This window comes from Pan paniscus, chromosome 13 (genome assembly GCF_029289425.2).
Source record: "Pan paniscus chromosome 13, NHGRI_mPanPan1-v2.0_pri, whole genome shotgun sequence".
NCBI lineage: Eukaryota > Metazoa > Chordata > Mammalia > Primates > Hominidae > Pan > Pan paniscus.
This window is the reverse complement of record NC_073262.2, coordinates 61,866,649-61,883,480: the sequence shown is the minus strand read 5'-3', so window position 1 is coordinate 61,883,480 and position 16,832 is coordinate 61,866,649. Positions and strand designations below refer to the sequence as shown.

Below are 16,832 nucleotides of genomic sequence, written 5' to 3'. Positions count from 1 at the left end.
AACAGCCCTGTGGTAGGGACTGCTGTTATGCCCATTTTACAGATAAGAAGCCTGAAGTTATATATAGGCTCAATAACTTGCCCAATACCCTAGAGCTGGCAAGTGGAAAGATGAAGATTCCAGGCAATCTAGTTCCTGGAGCTCAGGCACATGGCTTCTTCATGAGTTCATGGAACTCATCCTACTGTTTTAAAAGGACATAAAATGGGATAAGAAGAAGAGAGGGGGAAAAAGCAAACATTTAAAATATTTTAAACCAATCTTGGTGCTTTCTAGATCGATACTTGCAGGCTTTTTAAAGGCTGGCCCTCCTCATGCAGCTAGGAGCCAGGGTCTCCCTGGAATTCTGCCTTCCGCTGGACAACATTAAGCAGAGTTGCTGTGTATGAGCAAAACACACCTCTCTGAGGCTGCCACATTACAAAGTGACCAATCCCTGGAGCCCGACCCTTTCTGTGTATGCTGTGGTTTCAGAGACAAGAGAATCTGGCCCAGCAAATAACAATTCTAGCAATGAGATGAAGCCATTTCCCTGCCCCAGCCCCAAAAGAGCAGGCTGCAGCTTACTCTCGCTCCCTTCTTGGTCAGCAGACACACCAGCTTCATGTGGCCAGCAGCTGCTGCGTAACAGAGGGCAGTCATGCCATTCTCTGACGTTCCGTCCAGGCAGGCACCAAATTCCAGGAGCAGAGTGACAACTTCCTCGTGGCCAAGGTGAGACTGGACGCACAGGATTGGGGCATTATTTAACACTTCTGTCCTGTAGTTCACGTTGGCCCCTCCCAAAATCAGGAGACGGCTCACCTGTTGGACAAGGCCCCCCAACAAGATTGTCACATGTATGTCATCTAAACATTTCTGGAAATGGGCAGTATCCTCAATTTTCGGTATCATTTTAATCCAGTGGTTCTCAAACTTGAATGTGCACCAGTATCACCTGGGAATATATTAACAATGCACATTCTCATTGGTGGGAATGTAAAATAGTGTAGCTTACTGGGAAACAGTAGATGGTTCCTCAAAATATTAAAAATAGAACTACTGCCCCAGGCACGTGACTGTAATCCCAGCTACTCAGGAAGCTGAGGTGGGAGGATTGCTTGGGGCCAGGAGTTTGAGGCTGTAGTGCACTATGATCATGCCTGTGAACAGCCTGCTGCACTCTAGCCTGGGCAACACAGCAAGGCCCTGATGTGAAAATTAAAAAAAAAAAAAAAATTTAATTAAAAATGTCAGTAGAGGCCAGGTGCGGTGGCTCACGCCTGTAATTCCAGCACTTTGAGAGGCCATGGCGGGTGGATCACGAGGTCAAGAGATCGAGACCATCTGGCCAACATGGTGAAACCCCGTCTCTACTAAAAATACAAAAATTAGCCGGGCGTGGTGGTGTGTGCCTGTATCTCAGCTACTTGGGAGGCTGAGGCAGGAGAATCGCTTGAACCCGGGAGGTGGAGGTTGCAGTGAGCTGAGATTGCACCACTGCACTCCAGCCTGGCGACAGAGTGAGACTCAGTCTCAAAAACAAAAACAAAACAACAAAAAATAACAATAGAACGGCCATGTGATCAGTCATCCCACTTCTGGGTACATATTCAAAAGAATTGAAAGCAGGATCTCAAAGACATATTTGTACCCTCATGTTAATTGCAGCATTATTCACAACAGCCAACAGGTAGATGCAACCTCAGTGTTCATCAGTGGATGGATGAAGAAAATGTGGTACATATACATACAATGGATTATTCCTGCTTAAAAAGGGAGAAAATCCTGCCATATGTGACAACATGGGTAAACCTCGGGGAAGTGAAATAAGTGAAGCAAGCCAGACGCAAAAGAACAAATACTGTGTGAAACCACTTATGAGATATATACAGTAGTCAAATTCACAGACAGTAGAATGAAGGTTTCTGGGCCTGGGCACAGGGGAAATGAGAGTTGTTGCTTAAGGGATATAGAGTTTTGATTTTGCAACATGAAAAGTACTGGACATCTATCGCACAACAATGTGAATATTGTTAACACTACTGAATTGCAGACTTAAAAATGGTTAAGATGGTAAATTTCCTTTTATGTGTTTCTTAACCATAATTAAAAATAAAAACTAAACAAATAGCCAGGCAAGGTGGCTCATGCCTGTAATCCCACCACTTTGGGAGGCTGAGGCGGGCGGATCACCTGCAGTTAGGAGTTCGAGACCAGCCTGAACAACAGGGTGAAAACCCCGTGTCTACTAAAAATACAAAAATTAGCCAGCGTGGTGGCGCACGCCTGTAATCCCAGCTACTCAGGAGACTGATGCAGGAGAATCGCTTGAACGAAGGAGGTGGAGGCTGCAGTGAGCCGAGATTACGTCACTGCACTCCAGCCTGGGGGACAGAGCAAGACTCCGTCTCAAAAGCAAAACAAAAACATTATATCTGGGTGGTACATTTTTAATAAGTTCCTCGTTGATACTGACACTCTTGGTTTGGGGAACCACACTTTGAAAAATCACTGTTTAACCTCAACAAAACCAGGAAATTCATTTTCATTCATATTACTTCATTTCCTGGTAATGAAGTAATAATTGTGGCTGGGTGCAGTGGCTCACAACTGTAATCCCAGTATGTTAGGAGGCTGAGGAGGGAGGACTGCTTGAGCCCAGGAGTTTGAGACCAACATGGGCAACATGGCAAGACCCCGTCTCTATAAAAAATTTTTTAAAAAAGAAAAAAATAGTCATGGTGTTAACAGTGAGATAAGGCCAAAAGTAAATACAAATACTTTATAGGGATGTGTTCCTAAAAGAAACAGAAAATATGGAAATGTCCACATGTGCCAGGATTGTCCGCAGCATAACACTGCTAGAAAATAATGTGCTGCTTCCACTAATTACTATATCCCCCACTTAGTAATCTCCCTGGATCTAGGTATTGGGAAAAGCTTTTTATCTACAGGTTTTAAAATAAAATTACTGAACATACGCAAATTTTAGGTATATTAATATTTTTTCTTTCAGATCTTCAGATCATTAGATACAAATGATGCTCCTTTAACAGCTATTAAGATGCCCAGTGTGTTTCTTTCAATGGCTTACTTCAATGGTCCTGACCCACATCAATCACTGCCCCTGCCAAAGCCTGGCACGTCCTCCACCTGCCCACTAAATGTGAAAACCACAGAGACTATCATTTATTGACTAGAGACACATGGGGATCATTAAAAGATACAGAGAGATGACAAGGCATAAAAAATTCGTGGTATTTCAGTGATACATGTCCACAAGAGTAGCTGACAAACAGAATATTTACAAACAAATGGGTCTGGAAAATTATACTACCAAGTAGTGAAACCATAACTCACAATGGCATAGTGACAGGTTAGAACCCCAGGTGTCAAATTTGAAGATGTCTTGGCTGCTGAAGCTTGAACCTCTGTGATACAGGCCTCCAGCTTCCTCTCTGATCTTCTCTGCAGAATCCTTCCCTCACTGCAGCCACCTTGGACCCAACACGTGCTGTGACAATGCCAAGCAGGGCCGGCCTCATGGTCTTTACCCACTTTTAGTTCCCTGACTGGAATGCTCATTCCATAAATATAATCACTTCCTGCAGGGCTCTGCTCCAGTGCCAGGACATGGGGGAGAGGGTACCCTGTGCACCCAGGCCCTCTCTATCCCTCAGCATGCTCTGTTTTCCTGCTTAGTCCACTGCACCAGACACTGGTTCTACGATACAGAAGTTCACAGAGAAGAAAGGCAAACAGAGCCCCTCCATGGATGGGGATGACCCACACATCAGTTTCTTCACACTGCTGGGACTGCCATCTATATTTAAGGAAGAACAGGCCATGTGCAAGTGACAAGGAGCCAGCCAACCACCTGACCACCACCCTGCTGTCTACACCATCAGAGAGACCACTGTCTAGCCAGATCCAGGTGAACACCAACCCAGCCTCTAGGGTCTCGCTGTCAACTTGCACTTGTGGAGGAATGGATGAGAGATCAGAAAGGGTGTCCAGTCCTAACACTGCTGTTTCATGGGCAACTTCAGGCAAATGACTTAATTAATCCCCACCAAGCCTGCTCTACAGATCTATATAGGCTTGCTTTTTAAAAATGCCACTAGACTCTGATCTAATTCAAAAGCATTTTAAGACTGCATTATGCTACAACATTAATAAAGGTGTGGCTGGGCATGGTGGCTCACACCTGTAATCCCAACACTTTGGGAGGCCGAGGTGGGTGGATCACCTGAGGTCAGGAGTTTGAGACCAGCCTGGCCAATATGGTGAAACTGAGTCTCTACTAAAAATACAAAAATTAGCTGGCTGCGGTGGCACACGCCTGTAATCCCGGCTACTCGGGAGGCTGAGGCAGGAGAATCACTTGAACCCAGGAGGCGGAGGTTGCAGTGAGCCAAGATCACGCCATTGCACTCCAGCCTGGGCAACAAGAGCAAAACTCCATCTCAAAATAATAATAATAAATAAAAATAAAAATAAAATAATAAAAGTGTTTTAAAAATCCCTTTGAGTAACAGCGTGGACAGAATCAGATTATGCTGAAGAAATAGGATTTTATTAAGGCCAATGAAACCAGTCCTCAGCAAAAGGAGTAGAGAAGATACACATCTGGAAATACACGCAATGCCACCAAGGGGCACACCAGACTCTGCTAGCCACAGGATGGGCAGGATCATTTGTAAATTCCCTGGATAATTTTGCCAGCCAGTTACAATCTGTCCTCCCCCATCAACCCCATACCTTCTTGAGATCCATGGGCCTAAAAAATGAAGGATTAAGTGGTGTGAGTTCTCAGCCAGCCCCCAAACTAACCTACTGTGTGATTTTCAGAAAATTCCTCAACCTCTCTGTGCTTTAGGTGCCACCTAAGAAAACAGCAGCATGCCATCCCATTCTATCTAACAGGTACTCTTTTGCTAATAATGGTGGAAGGTATACTTGGAGTACCATGATGAATCCCTTACAAGAGTTTACCTGGAAGGCATGTGCTCAGGGCAGAGGTTTCCTAAAGATGTCATCAATTCACACTTCCTCTGCTTCTGGGAATAACATTTTCCTTTGTCGGTGTAATGCTGTAGGTATCTTTACCACTTAACCCTCCATCACCTTCCCCTAAACTATGGTTCTTAACCTTGATGCACGCTGAAACCACCTGGGAGCTTGAAAGTTTCCAATACCCTGGCCCCACTCTTGGAGATTCTGACTTAACTGGGGCTGGGGCTGTGGTGCCCAGAGCTCCCAGGTGATTTTAGCTGGCAGCCAGGGCTGTAAACACATCAAGTGATAAAGGCACCTGCAGAGCAAGGGCTTGCGGAGTGTCAGGCGCCCTTCCAGCTGTGTGATTTTGGAAAGTATCAACTGCCCTAAACCTCAGTTTTCTCATCTAAAAAAATGAGGATAAAAGTTTCACTTCACTTGGTGGTTGTAAAGATTAAAAATCAATGTGTAAAAAAAAAAGTGTATGTATATATATGTGCATTAAGCATTTAGCACAGCACTCAGCATCTGTACATGTTAAATAAACGTTAATCGATGTTATAATCAACCTTTCATGGAGTCTTCAGAAACGACAAGAACTCAGGTCCCTGACCTCTGGAAGGCACAGGAGGGAGCTCTGCCCTCCTGTCCACATCACCCTGCATGCCCAGCCTGGGCTGTTCACCAGCACAGAGCAGCAGGGACACCTCATGCCGAGATGAGGGCAGAGGTAAGTCACCTGCAACCATCACATCCTCAAGGTCGGCAGCTCCTATTAACAAGCACCAACTGGCACATCCAAAACTTCCCAGGTGCCTACAGCAGAGCCACTGTTTCCAGAGATGAGGCAAAGCACTAACAACAATTCATGTAAACATAATAAATGCCAAGTATGTTCCCAGTAACTTTAACATCTCAGTAAGGTTTCTCATCACTTGAGAGACAGCCTCTTTTGTGTCTCCACTTTATAGGTGAGAAAGCCAAGGCTCAGAGGGAGTAAGGCAGAGCTGAGCGCTAAGCACAAAGCTAATGACGGTCACAGAGCAGCCAGGTGGCAGAGCAGCAGTCTTGGCTGAGACGGCACTGTGCTGAAGGAACCTGTTTAAATGATTCATCCTATAGATTTTCCCCCAACGATATGGAAATTTTCCGACCATGATCACAGAAGCCCTCCTTGGACAACACTCAGAAGTGGTGGTATCTCTCAACTTCTGGATTTAATGAAAACAGGAAAACAGGAAGGGAGCTGGGGATATGCGAGGCAATACGATCATGAGGACCAGAAGAGGCTTGGCCAGGGTGGCCATAGGGCAGCATCAGCATTCCCACTAAGTACACTGGAAGCTCACACAAGCACAATTGTTTTTAAATGTGTCCTTCCTGACTATGATGTAGGATATGACTGGATCTCCCGGCCAAGGGAAGTTGGGCCAAAGGCCTCACCTAGCTCCTGTTCTCCTCTCCTTTCTGTTGTCAGCTGAGAAAAGAACTGCAACCTAAATTCTCCTGAGGCCACAGCTTGCGGCTGGCCACCAGTCCTATGAGATGGTACAACAAAACCACTGGCTGGATTGGACTCCAGTGGGCCAGCGGGGCCCAGGCTGGCCCCATCCTGGCCTGGCCACAGGAGACAACATGGTTAGAGACTGCTGGCATGCCACTGCAACTAAAATCCATCTACCAAGTAAGTAGATCTACCAGATCTACCAGATCTACCATCTACCAGAGCAAGTCACTTTAATTTACCAAAGTGGCAAACTGCAATTATTGTTCAAAATGACATTCATTCCTGTATGACAACATTTAATACACTCTAAAAAAAGTTCCTTAATTGCATGCATAATTTAAAATTACTGTAATTTGTTCAAGATCCTGTGAAAACCTTTTTCCCCCCTTGAAAGATAAAAGAAACAGAAGGATAATGAAAAGACTTAAGATTCTATAACCACATTATAGAAATAATTTCGGAGATGGTGTAGATGTAGGTGACACTGGAGTTTTACAAAACAAAGTAAAAATGATTAACTCTTAAAATCGCACATACGTTAAAGAGCAAAGTTTATAATCTCAGGAGGGCCATGCTCATTACACTATTATGCAGTACCTTTAAATTTACTGTCTTAAAAACTTGTACTCAACAGATGTTTCCCATTTACTTATTTCCATATTAAAATAAATTCTATGCCCAGAAATTCATTAACATATGAAAACATATTGCCATTTTTATTCTCATCTTTCTTATGATTATAGAATTTTATTAGTTATGGAGAAGCCGAGAGATACACTCTTAGCTGAAATGAAAGATGAAACAATGTGAGTGATTCGGGGGGAAGACCTTGCTCCCTAAACTGACCCAGGGCTTCCACAGGCAGCCGGGTACATCAGGGCCTGAAGCTGAAAGGCCTGGACACTGTCTCTGTGGCCTTAACAGGCTGCTTGGCCTCTGTGTGCTTCAGATTCCCAGGCTACATGAAATCAGGAAGAAAAATCTACCTTAAAAAGCTGAGTGGAACATCATGACATGAAAGCCACTGACCAAGAAGTGAAGAAGCTCTTGGCTCCACAGAAGGCCATGCTGATACCCTTTCCATAGGCAGAAATATGTATACATGAAACCTCGATGATTGTTTTTCTGTGTACTTATCTCTGTGCATCACCCATCCATGCTTAATTTCCCATGAACTCTAAAGAGATGGCCCAGATTAGTAACGCAGGACACTTAAAAAATCCGTTTTCCCTAGAAATCTCTCTGATCTTTGATTTCTTTTGTAAATTGCTTCCTTATCACATCTGCTGTGAAACAGTCACCACATGTGCTCAGAGCAGCCCCGACCACCCACATCTTCCTGGCCAAAGAAAAGCTAAACTACTGGAAGAACGAGTAATACAGCACCCAAGCCCGTGTGATCAGGGAAGCACATCTTTAGAAGCTCCTCTGCGTCCTCTCACCACCACCCAGGGCAGAGGGAAACAGGGCTGTTGGAGGAACGGCCAGCAGCCGGCCAGGGCTGGGTCTCCGGCTCTCTGTGCAGAAGGTTGCTCACCTTCACGTTGGGAGTATAGAGATTCCTGAGAGAGGCCAGGGCGGCGGACAGCCCCTCGGTGCTGTAGCCGATCCACAGGGCTTGGAGATGGCTTGAAGAAATTCCCGTCTTCTTACTGAGGCCCTGGAAACAATCAGAGACAGATCTTGGAAACAATCAGAGACAGATCTGCCTGAGCATCTCCTTCCCACCTGCAGGGTCACTCTGAAAGTGGGTCTGCCGCAGAGGGTGCAGATACCTGCAGAAGGCACGGGGTCACACACAAAGAATGCCTGGACATGCGAGCTTTCACTACCTGAAACCAAGGGTCAAGGAACCAGCCTGCCTTCACTAGGTTAACTTTGTGCCTTGGGAGACAGATGGCAGATGAGAGTTTCTCTTTGAGTCAGAGTCTTGCTGTGTTGCCCAGGCTGGAAGTGCAGTGGTGCAATCTCAACTCACTTCAACTTCCACCTCCCAGGCTCAAGTGATTCTCATCCCTCAGCCTCTCAAGTACCTGGGATTACAGATACATGCCACCACTCCCAGCTAATTTTTGTATTTTTAGTAGAGACAAGGTTTTACCATGTTGGAAGTAAATTAGAGGAAGAATAAATGACAGAATTAGAATATCACCATCTGAGCCCTGCAAGGTGGAGCGTGCCTATAGTCCCAGTTACTTGGGAGGCTGAGGCGGGAGGATGGCTTGAGTCCAGTAAGCTATGATCGCACCACTGCTCTCCAGCCTGGGCAAACACAGTCAGAAAGTCCAGGTGGTATAAAATCACACAGGTCAAGAAACTCAGGTTCTTGAACAAATCAATAATAAGGAAACAAAAAGTAGTGAACAAAGTGGAACCTTTAGATAAAAAGAAACTTATCAGAGATTTAAAGGTGGAAAGAAGTAAAACTTAAGCACAGCACTCTGATATACACTTGAGCAATCAACTATAGCAAAATGCAAGGAAATGCCCAGGCTGAGTCAGAACAGCGGTTACTTTTGGAGAGGGGAGGCAGGAGGAGGTTGCAACTGGGCTGAGGTGCATGGAGCGTTTCTTGGATGGCTGACAGAGCTGTCTAAAATCTCCAAAGCAAAACCTCAAAATGACAACAAAGAAACCCTTCCCCAAGTTGGTGTGCATCTCACCTTGAAAATGTGCGCCTTCAGGATGTGGTGGCCAAGCTCCATGGTCTGCTGGCGGTTCAACTTGCCCTCCTGACGCGAGAACATGAATGCCAAGAGCGCGTGCCCGTTCCTAGGGGAAGGAATACAAAGGCTCACAGCAGAAGAGCCCATTCCACCACACCGCAGACCCCCCCTCAATTCACCGCCCATTGCCTTAGTCACTGATTTATGCCCGTGACAAAGATGTAAACTCCGGGAGGCTAAGGGTCTCATCTGAGTCATAATGCCTAGCAAAGTGCTGAGCACTTGGTGAACACTCAAATGTGTTTCTGGAATGCATGCATGAATAGACACAGAGCGCAGAACCATCCCTGGGCCTAGCCTTCAGGTCCCCTCAGGATCACCACCACTAGGGGTAGACAAAGGACAAGGTCTCATGTGGGAAGGAGAGAAAAGCCAGGCCGTGCTAGGTGACAGCTCATGATCAAGAAAGCAGAGAATTCTAGGCTTGGATGGCACACAAGTCCTTGTGGTGAGAAGAAGGCTAAGGCATCTAAGTGGGTTTGCTGTGGCTGGCACATGGTGGACATCCAGCCAACAGCACCCATTTCCCTTTTGTGAAGGTACCATCCTGCCTATTTTCCTGCCCATTTCCCTTTTGTGAAAGGGCCATCCTGCCCATTTGCCCTCCATGTCCATAGGACTCACTCTGTCTTCCTGTGGATCCCATGCCTTTGAGCCAATTAGTTTCTAAATGACACACAGAGTTGCTTATTCCAATAGGAGTGACTTCTATGCAATGTAAATTACTTTCATTTCTATCATCCTGTCAACTTTGAGCTGTTTGGTTGGGGAAGAGCAGGTAGTTGTGGAGGGAGGAAAAGATAAACATTATATATGTTTTAAAACGCATCCTCCTAGTAGTTGCTAATCTAGATGATTAAAAGCATGCATTATTTAAACTGCATTTGTCTTTCCAGGTGCATGCCTGCTTCTCAAATAGGTTATAAACCGTGTTACAGATGAGGAAATCAAGGCAGATGGAGGCCAAGGAATCAGTTTTTATACTACAGGGGAGGGCATGACGTTTAAGGCCACACTGCCCACTGAGTCTCGTCCATTGTCTTGTAATGGCCTGAAGTTTTCCCACGAGCACATGCCCTGTCATTCCCTGAACACCTTCCATGTCCCAGATCTTGAGCCTGGGATTCCCCTCCTCCCTTATTCCCATGGAAACCGCTGTCAGCATCTCTCTAGTGCTCTAGGCCCCCAAGGCCTCCCCAGGTCCTACCCATGGGCTGATCCCAGGATTCATTCTGGCCCAGTTCATGTCAGTTGGGAGCCACTCTCCCAACCACAGGCTAAGTCCTCCTAAGTCTCCCAGTTGGCTGAGCTCTGTGGCCAGGCCAACCGTGTCCATCACAAAGACGCACTAACTATCACTTTACAGGGTGATGACCACACACCCCTTGGTGGCCGGGCCTAAAGTTTCCAGTGCTCCCAGCTGAGCACAGGGCATCCCACCTCTCTGAGGAGACAACTCCCCATGCCACTGCTCCCCACCTATACTCCTGCATACCCTGCTCATCGTTCCTCCCTGCCCTCCTGTTCTTGAGACCAAGCAATCCCCTTCTAAGACAATCTGCATTCATGATTCTGTTAATTTCCAAAGCTTCCAGGTATCAAGCTCTTACTCTATGCCAGATGCAGAAACCTAATTGAATTATCTCATTTACCTGCACAATCCTGTGACTAAGTACTATGACCCCCATATGCTTACATGAAGAAACAGAGGCCTGAACAGGTTAAGCGACTTGTGCAAGACCACATGGCTAGATGACAGAACAGAGATTTGAACTAAAGTTGGTCAGACAGGAGAGCCTGTGCTCTTAACCTGCGGAGCTTGAGTCCTCCATTCATTCACAACTACACCTTATCACTGGCACCACGTCTGACGGGGGGATTCTATGGGGGAACAATGCAAGGTGCTTCCATTGAGAAGCTCTAAGCAATGGGAGGGGACACGCAAACGATATGCAAGTCAGTTAACTGGGTGCTGTGAACAGATTCCACGGGAACAAAGAGGAGACAACCTGCCCCGTCACTCAGGCCCCGGTCCCTCCTCCTTACATTCCCAATTTCTCCTTCTTTATGGATCTTTCTCCACACTATCTCTCAGTGATGTTTCTGACAATGTTCCAATCTCCTGTGTTATTAAAAAACAAACAAACAAACAAAACCACCCGCCCCCTAAGCCCTTCCACCTCCCATCCCAAGACGCTGGCTCCCTCCTCTCTCTCCTCTCAACCCAACAGGCGGAGTTTCCTAAGGATCCAGGACCCTCCTCCCTCACTGAAAATCCAATGGCTTCCTCTTAACCGTCATTTCCCTTCACCTCTTGGCAACACTTACATCCGTAAGGTCCCTCCCTGAAACCCTCCTCCACGCCCTGGAAGCCCAGTGCTATCTTTTCTCTAATGACATGAGCTTCCTCACCTAGTCATGCCAGACACCTCTCCATCAGTGATGCTAGATCTTCAACTGTCAGCTTCTCCTCCAACCTGCCGACCCTCCCTGGCGCTGGAACCTGTCTGCCTGGGACAGACGGCTATCTTGCAATCTCAACTGCTGAAAACTAAAACCAGCTCTGTCCCTGCAAAGCCTGCCACATACCACCTGCCTTTCTTACCCTTCCCAAGAGCAATGCCACACCTAGTTTCTGGCTCTTCTTCCTCTAGCTAAGCCACAACAGCTACCTCATGTCAGCAAGGCCCGTCTCTAACCCCAGTCCCCCCAAGTCCCCACTCCTGACTGCTATAGTAGGCCCTATACACTCTGTGCCCTGCACACTCCTTCTGCCAGCTCTTTCCTCTCCTCTGTTCCATGAAAAAAGGTCAAGTCAAACTAGATTTGCTGTTGCAGAACACGGCCTGCTCATTCTGATGCGACGTCTTCAATAGCTCCTCCTGTCTGCAACAGCCTTGTTCTACCTACTAATACCTATTAACTCCTCGAGTTAACAGAGAACAGAGCTAATGGGGGACTGTTCCAGATGAGACTGCCTGTGCAACCCCAAAAAACTGATGGATCTTAAAAATGGTCATCAGTGGCTTCTAGTGCCTACAGAGACATGACAATGTCATGCGCCTCCTGAGAGAGGTACTCACCACCACCTACTAAGTGTCCTTGTTTAAAAATATAGAATCTGAACAAGCCTCTAAACTTCACTACCAATTTATAGGAAATAGGGGTGAGAGGAACACATGAAAAAACATGAGGACACAAAATTCAGATGATGGGAAACTATACAGGATGAACTACCCAGCTGCCCTTTTTAAACAAATAAATTTTGAGGAAAAAGAAAAAAAGATGAGGAGAGAAACTATAGATTAAGAGAGATAATCGAATGCATTTTATGGACTTTTTGGATCCTGATGTGAACATACTAAAAAATAGAAATTTGAGCATGGCTAAATGTTTAAGATTATTAAGAATTTGCATTAATATTTTAGGTGCAGTAATAGCGTGGTTAAGTATGAAAATATCTCTAAGATGAATATTCAGTTATTTAAAGTAAAATGTCATGTTTACAATTTAACATACTTCAACAAAAAAAAGGAAACAGATGTAGCAAATATTGCAAAATGTAAATATGTTTAAGTCTAGGTGATATGAATGAAAACTCTTTCTTTTTTTTTTTTTTTTTTGAGACAGTTTTGTTCTTGTTGCCCAGGCTGGAGTGTAGTGGCACGATCTCGACTCTGCAACCTTCGCCTCCTGGGTTCAAGCGATTCTCCTACCTCAGCCTCCCAAGCAGCTGGGATTACAGGTGCTTGCCACCACACCCGGCTAATTTTTCTTTTTTTTTGTATTTTTAGTAGAGACTGGGTTCACCATGTTGGCCAGGCTGGTCTCGAACCCCTGACCTCAGGTGATCCACCCATCTCTGCCTCCCAAAGTGCTAGGATTACGCACGTAAGCCACCGCACCTGGCCAGACTCAAACTATTCTTTATCTTCATAATTCTATTTCTGGAATGCTAACCTAGGGCATAATCAAAACTAAGAGAGAAGAAAGGAAAGAAGAGAGGTAGTACATCGTCTTAAGATCTGATTTAATAGCTACCAGCACTCAGTGAGAAGACACTCATTTTTTATAGATAAGGAAGGAAGGCATGGAGAATTAAAATATATTTCATGCAGAGAAAAATATACAAGAATCAATGGAAGATTTGAATCCAGACCTGCAAGGCACCAAGACATGACAGGTTGTTCTGTTTGTAAGTAATTTAGAAACAACTTAAAAATCCAACGAGGGGGCCGGGTGCAGTGGCTCACGCCTGTAATCCCAGCACTTTGGGAGGCCGAGGCGGGCGGATCACGAGGTCAGGAGATCGAGACCATCCTGGCTAACACGGTGAAACCCCGTCTCTACTAAAAATACAAAAAATTAGCCGGATGAGGTGGCGGGTGCCTGTAGTCCCAGCTACGCGGGAAGGCTGAGGCAGGAGAATGGTGTGAACCCCAGGGGGCGGAGCCTGCAGTGAGCTGAGATCACACCACTGCACTCTAGCCTGGGCGACAGTGAGACGCCGTCTGAAAAAAAAAAACAAAAAAACAAAAAAATCCAACGAGGGTATAGTGAAGTACATAATAATTTGCCTCCTAGGAGTTTTGCACAACCATGAAAAATGAAAATGACACTTTTCTAAGACTTCTAACAGCTTAGTAAGGTGCCCGTGATGTGTTAAGCAAAAACCCAGACAAGAATTCCAAGAGAAAAAGAAGATTGGTATATCATTTAAAATGCTACAGAGAGAGGCAGAAATAAAAAATGAACTGTCTTTGTCTGAGGGTTGAAATTTTCTGCTTTTATAATTAGGGCAAAAATACGACAACTGGGAGTTGGGGAAGAAATGCTACCATTTTTCGAGGCCCAACCCACCATCACCATGTTTTAAAATCACCTCCCCAGGCCCCTTTACTTACGCTGGGAGCTTCTCCCTCTCGTGAGGTCCGCATGAAGTGTGCCTCCCTCTCGCATATCACTTCCTGCCTCCCCTGCCCTGTGTGGGAAGCCCTGAGAGCAGGGTCCTTGTCCCAAGAATTGGTGTCTGCCACAGTACTTTGCACATAACTGCATATAACAAAAACTGTTGCTGAACTGAATCCAGTAGCTTCCTTCCAACATTGTTCTATATCCTCTCAATTGAATGAAGCTCAAATACTACAGGGGTCTTGGGAAAATGGCAACAACTCGCACCACCCAGGAGTGGGTGCTTCCTTAAATTCTGCACCCTTGGTACCTCTCTTGCCTCCACCTAGTCCAGGTCCTGCCCCAGGGGATGTCCGCATGCCTGCTTTTAAGAACACAGTGGCATTCAGGAGCCCACAGGCACCCACCCTAGCTCTGACCTAGGCTACATAACCTCAATGCCCACCAATACCCAAAATGAAGCGAAGCTTAATGAAGACTACAGTCCAGCCACTTTAGCCTCCAACCCAGTAACAACCTACACGCCTGATGGAGTCTTTCAATTTGTTTTTATGTCTCTACAAACTCAGCTATAGTCAATCTTCCTAGAAAATGACTGGACTTTCCCTAGAAAGTAATCTGACTTGGCTAGAAATGTCACAGCACATGTTTCACCTAGCTATTATGGTCTGGCTAAATAACCTGGATGTTAGTTTATTGCCCCAAACCAGGTTCAAAAGATAACAACAAACCTTCAGCCAGTGTTACTGAAGAAAATAATAATAGCCCCAACATGAACAGCAGCCAGGCCTATCAGGTGGATGTTCAGTCAATATTCACAGGGAGGAAAGTGGCTGTGAGGCTCCCAGGGCTCACCAATGCTTGTTCACCTCTTCATTTCTGGATCCCAGCATCTGGTCAAATGCCTAACGGGTCAGCTGAGCAGCTTGCCAGCCCTGTTACTACAGCAGGGGGCAATTCTGGCTCACAGATAGCAGAAGCCACTCGAGACAGCAGAGACACAGGCCAAAGCCAGGGCCAAGTGGAAGTTGGGGGCTTGCCATATACATATCTGAAAGCATCTGCATCCTCAAACTTTCTGACCTCTCACACTGTTACCAAGCCACACAGCAGACAGGCTTCCTTCCCCATCCCACTGTGATAACAGCGGCCCAGGCAGCAAGGAGAACTGCATCCCAGCCTGGTCCAGTCCACCACACAGAGCTCATCGACAAAGGGTGAAGGGTGTGGAGCGGGGAGGCTAGATTGGATCATGGTGCTCCCTCTGGGCTCACAGATATACCTGATCCCTGGGACAAGTCACTCCATGTTCAAGGGGTGGCAGGGGAGTGGAGATGCTGAGGACCCATGACAGTCTGCAGACACACAGGGAACACCCTCTAGAGAAGCCCCCTGTTCCCAGGGGCTGATCTCACACATTCCCATGCATGACCCTGCAGAAGCTGGGTGGGGGAGGAGACGGGTCTCCATGAGAGAATGGGCAGTAAGGAAGGACCACACAGGCACCACCCAGCTTCTCTTTTATCCACATGTACCATCCATAAGGGAGTCCTAGCAATTAGAAGGCAGCCTCTGTATAGAGAATTCCCCATTGCCCATCCTTCTGCCAAAAAGGAAGAAAAATAATAAAACAAAGCAGTAACACTGAATTAGTCATTCTGGATTGCCCTTCCATTGAGACACGTGCATCACATTTAAATCCTTTCCCCAACTGCACACGAGATTCCTTACAAAGAGCTGAAAGAAAGCGCCTGCCGTACCTGGGCTCACACAGGAAGGCCGTGTTTTCCCCGTCTGCTCTCCAAACAAGCCACTCCCTGAAGGACGGGTGGCAGAACATGCGGGTTTTGTCTCGCCTCTTAATGAGGAAGCAGGAGAGGGCGTCCATCCTCTGCTGAAAGTCTTCCCATCCCTGCTCCCCCTGGATGTGGCCAGCATTAATAGCCTGAAAGATCTGCTCGTCTGTCATGGGGTGGAGGGATGCGAGGGCCACGTTGAGAATCGGAAGTGCCCTCTCAAAGGCGGACTGGGTCATGAACTTCATGTTGCACTGAAGCAAATAGAGCTCAGAGAGAGACACGGGCACCACCTTGTAGCTGGCACTCTTAATGACCAAGTGGCCCCTCTGGAAAAGGTCCAGGGTGAGCTTGAGGTACAGGTAGGAGCCGAGGCTCCGCAGCACCAGGTGGCTGCTCACTTTTCCAATGAGTGTGGCATCAGCCTTGCCGTTCAGGGAGATGTTGCTGAGGATGTCCTGGCTGCTGTGCACCCTGTGCTGGACGTAGGCGTGCAGGTCACTGTGGATGTCTTTGTTGTCTGGGAAGTCATCTAAGGAAAGCTTGACAAATGGCAGCGCACTTATGATTTCCTGGGGGAGAAAACAAAAACCCACAGTGTCACTCTAAAGAGATTCCTTTTTTATTTTAGCAGCATTTTAAACCAGATTCACTAGTTTTGTTTCAAGGAGGATTTTCATGGATTACAGGGACTCATTGTTTTGCATTAAAACGTGTAATAGGATAAGGTGAAGATAAAAAGCTTATGTGAAAGAAATCCTGATGGGAGATGGAATCAGTAAGTGCTATCCTGAGGCCCTCATCCAAGGACCCTGAGCCTAGCGAGCAGAGTAAGAGCCCTGTGCAGACAGCGGCAACAAGGTCAGGGCCAGTAAGGGCAGTGAGACTCTGCAGGTGACCTGATACCCATAA

General features: G+C 46.4%; 1 protein-coding gene across 7 annotated transcripts in view; it reads right to left on the bottom strand.

Moving 5' to 3' along the window:
- The window catches only part of TANC1 (tetratricopeptide repeat, ankyrin repeat and coiled-coil containing 1), a 263,697-nt gene that overhangs the window by 37,606 nt on the left and 209,259 nt on the right, over nt 1–16,832 (bottom strand). For all 7 annotated transcript variants that reach the window (XM_055108612.2, XM_055108615.2, XM_055108616.2 and 4 more), the window contains 4 exons: nt 15,885–16,492; nt 9,151–9,259; nt 8,025–8,147; nt 568–804 (listed from right to left, as the gene is read on the bottom strand). In XM_055108612.2, the coding sequence (XP_054964587.1) occupies nt 568–804; nt 8,025–8,147; nt 9,151–9,259; nt 15,885–16,492 (1,077 nt within the window). The remainder of the gene's footprint in view (nt 1–567; nt 805–8,024; nt 8,148–9,150; nt 9,260–15,884; nt 16,493–16,832) is intronic.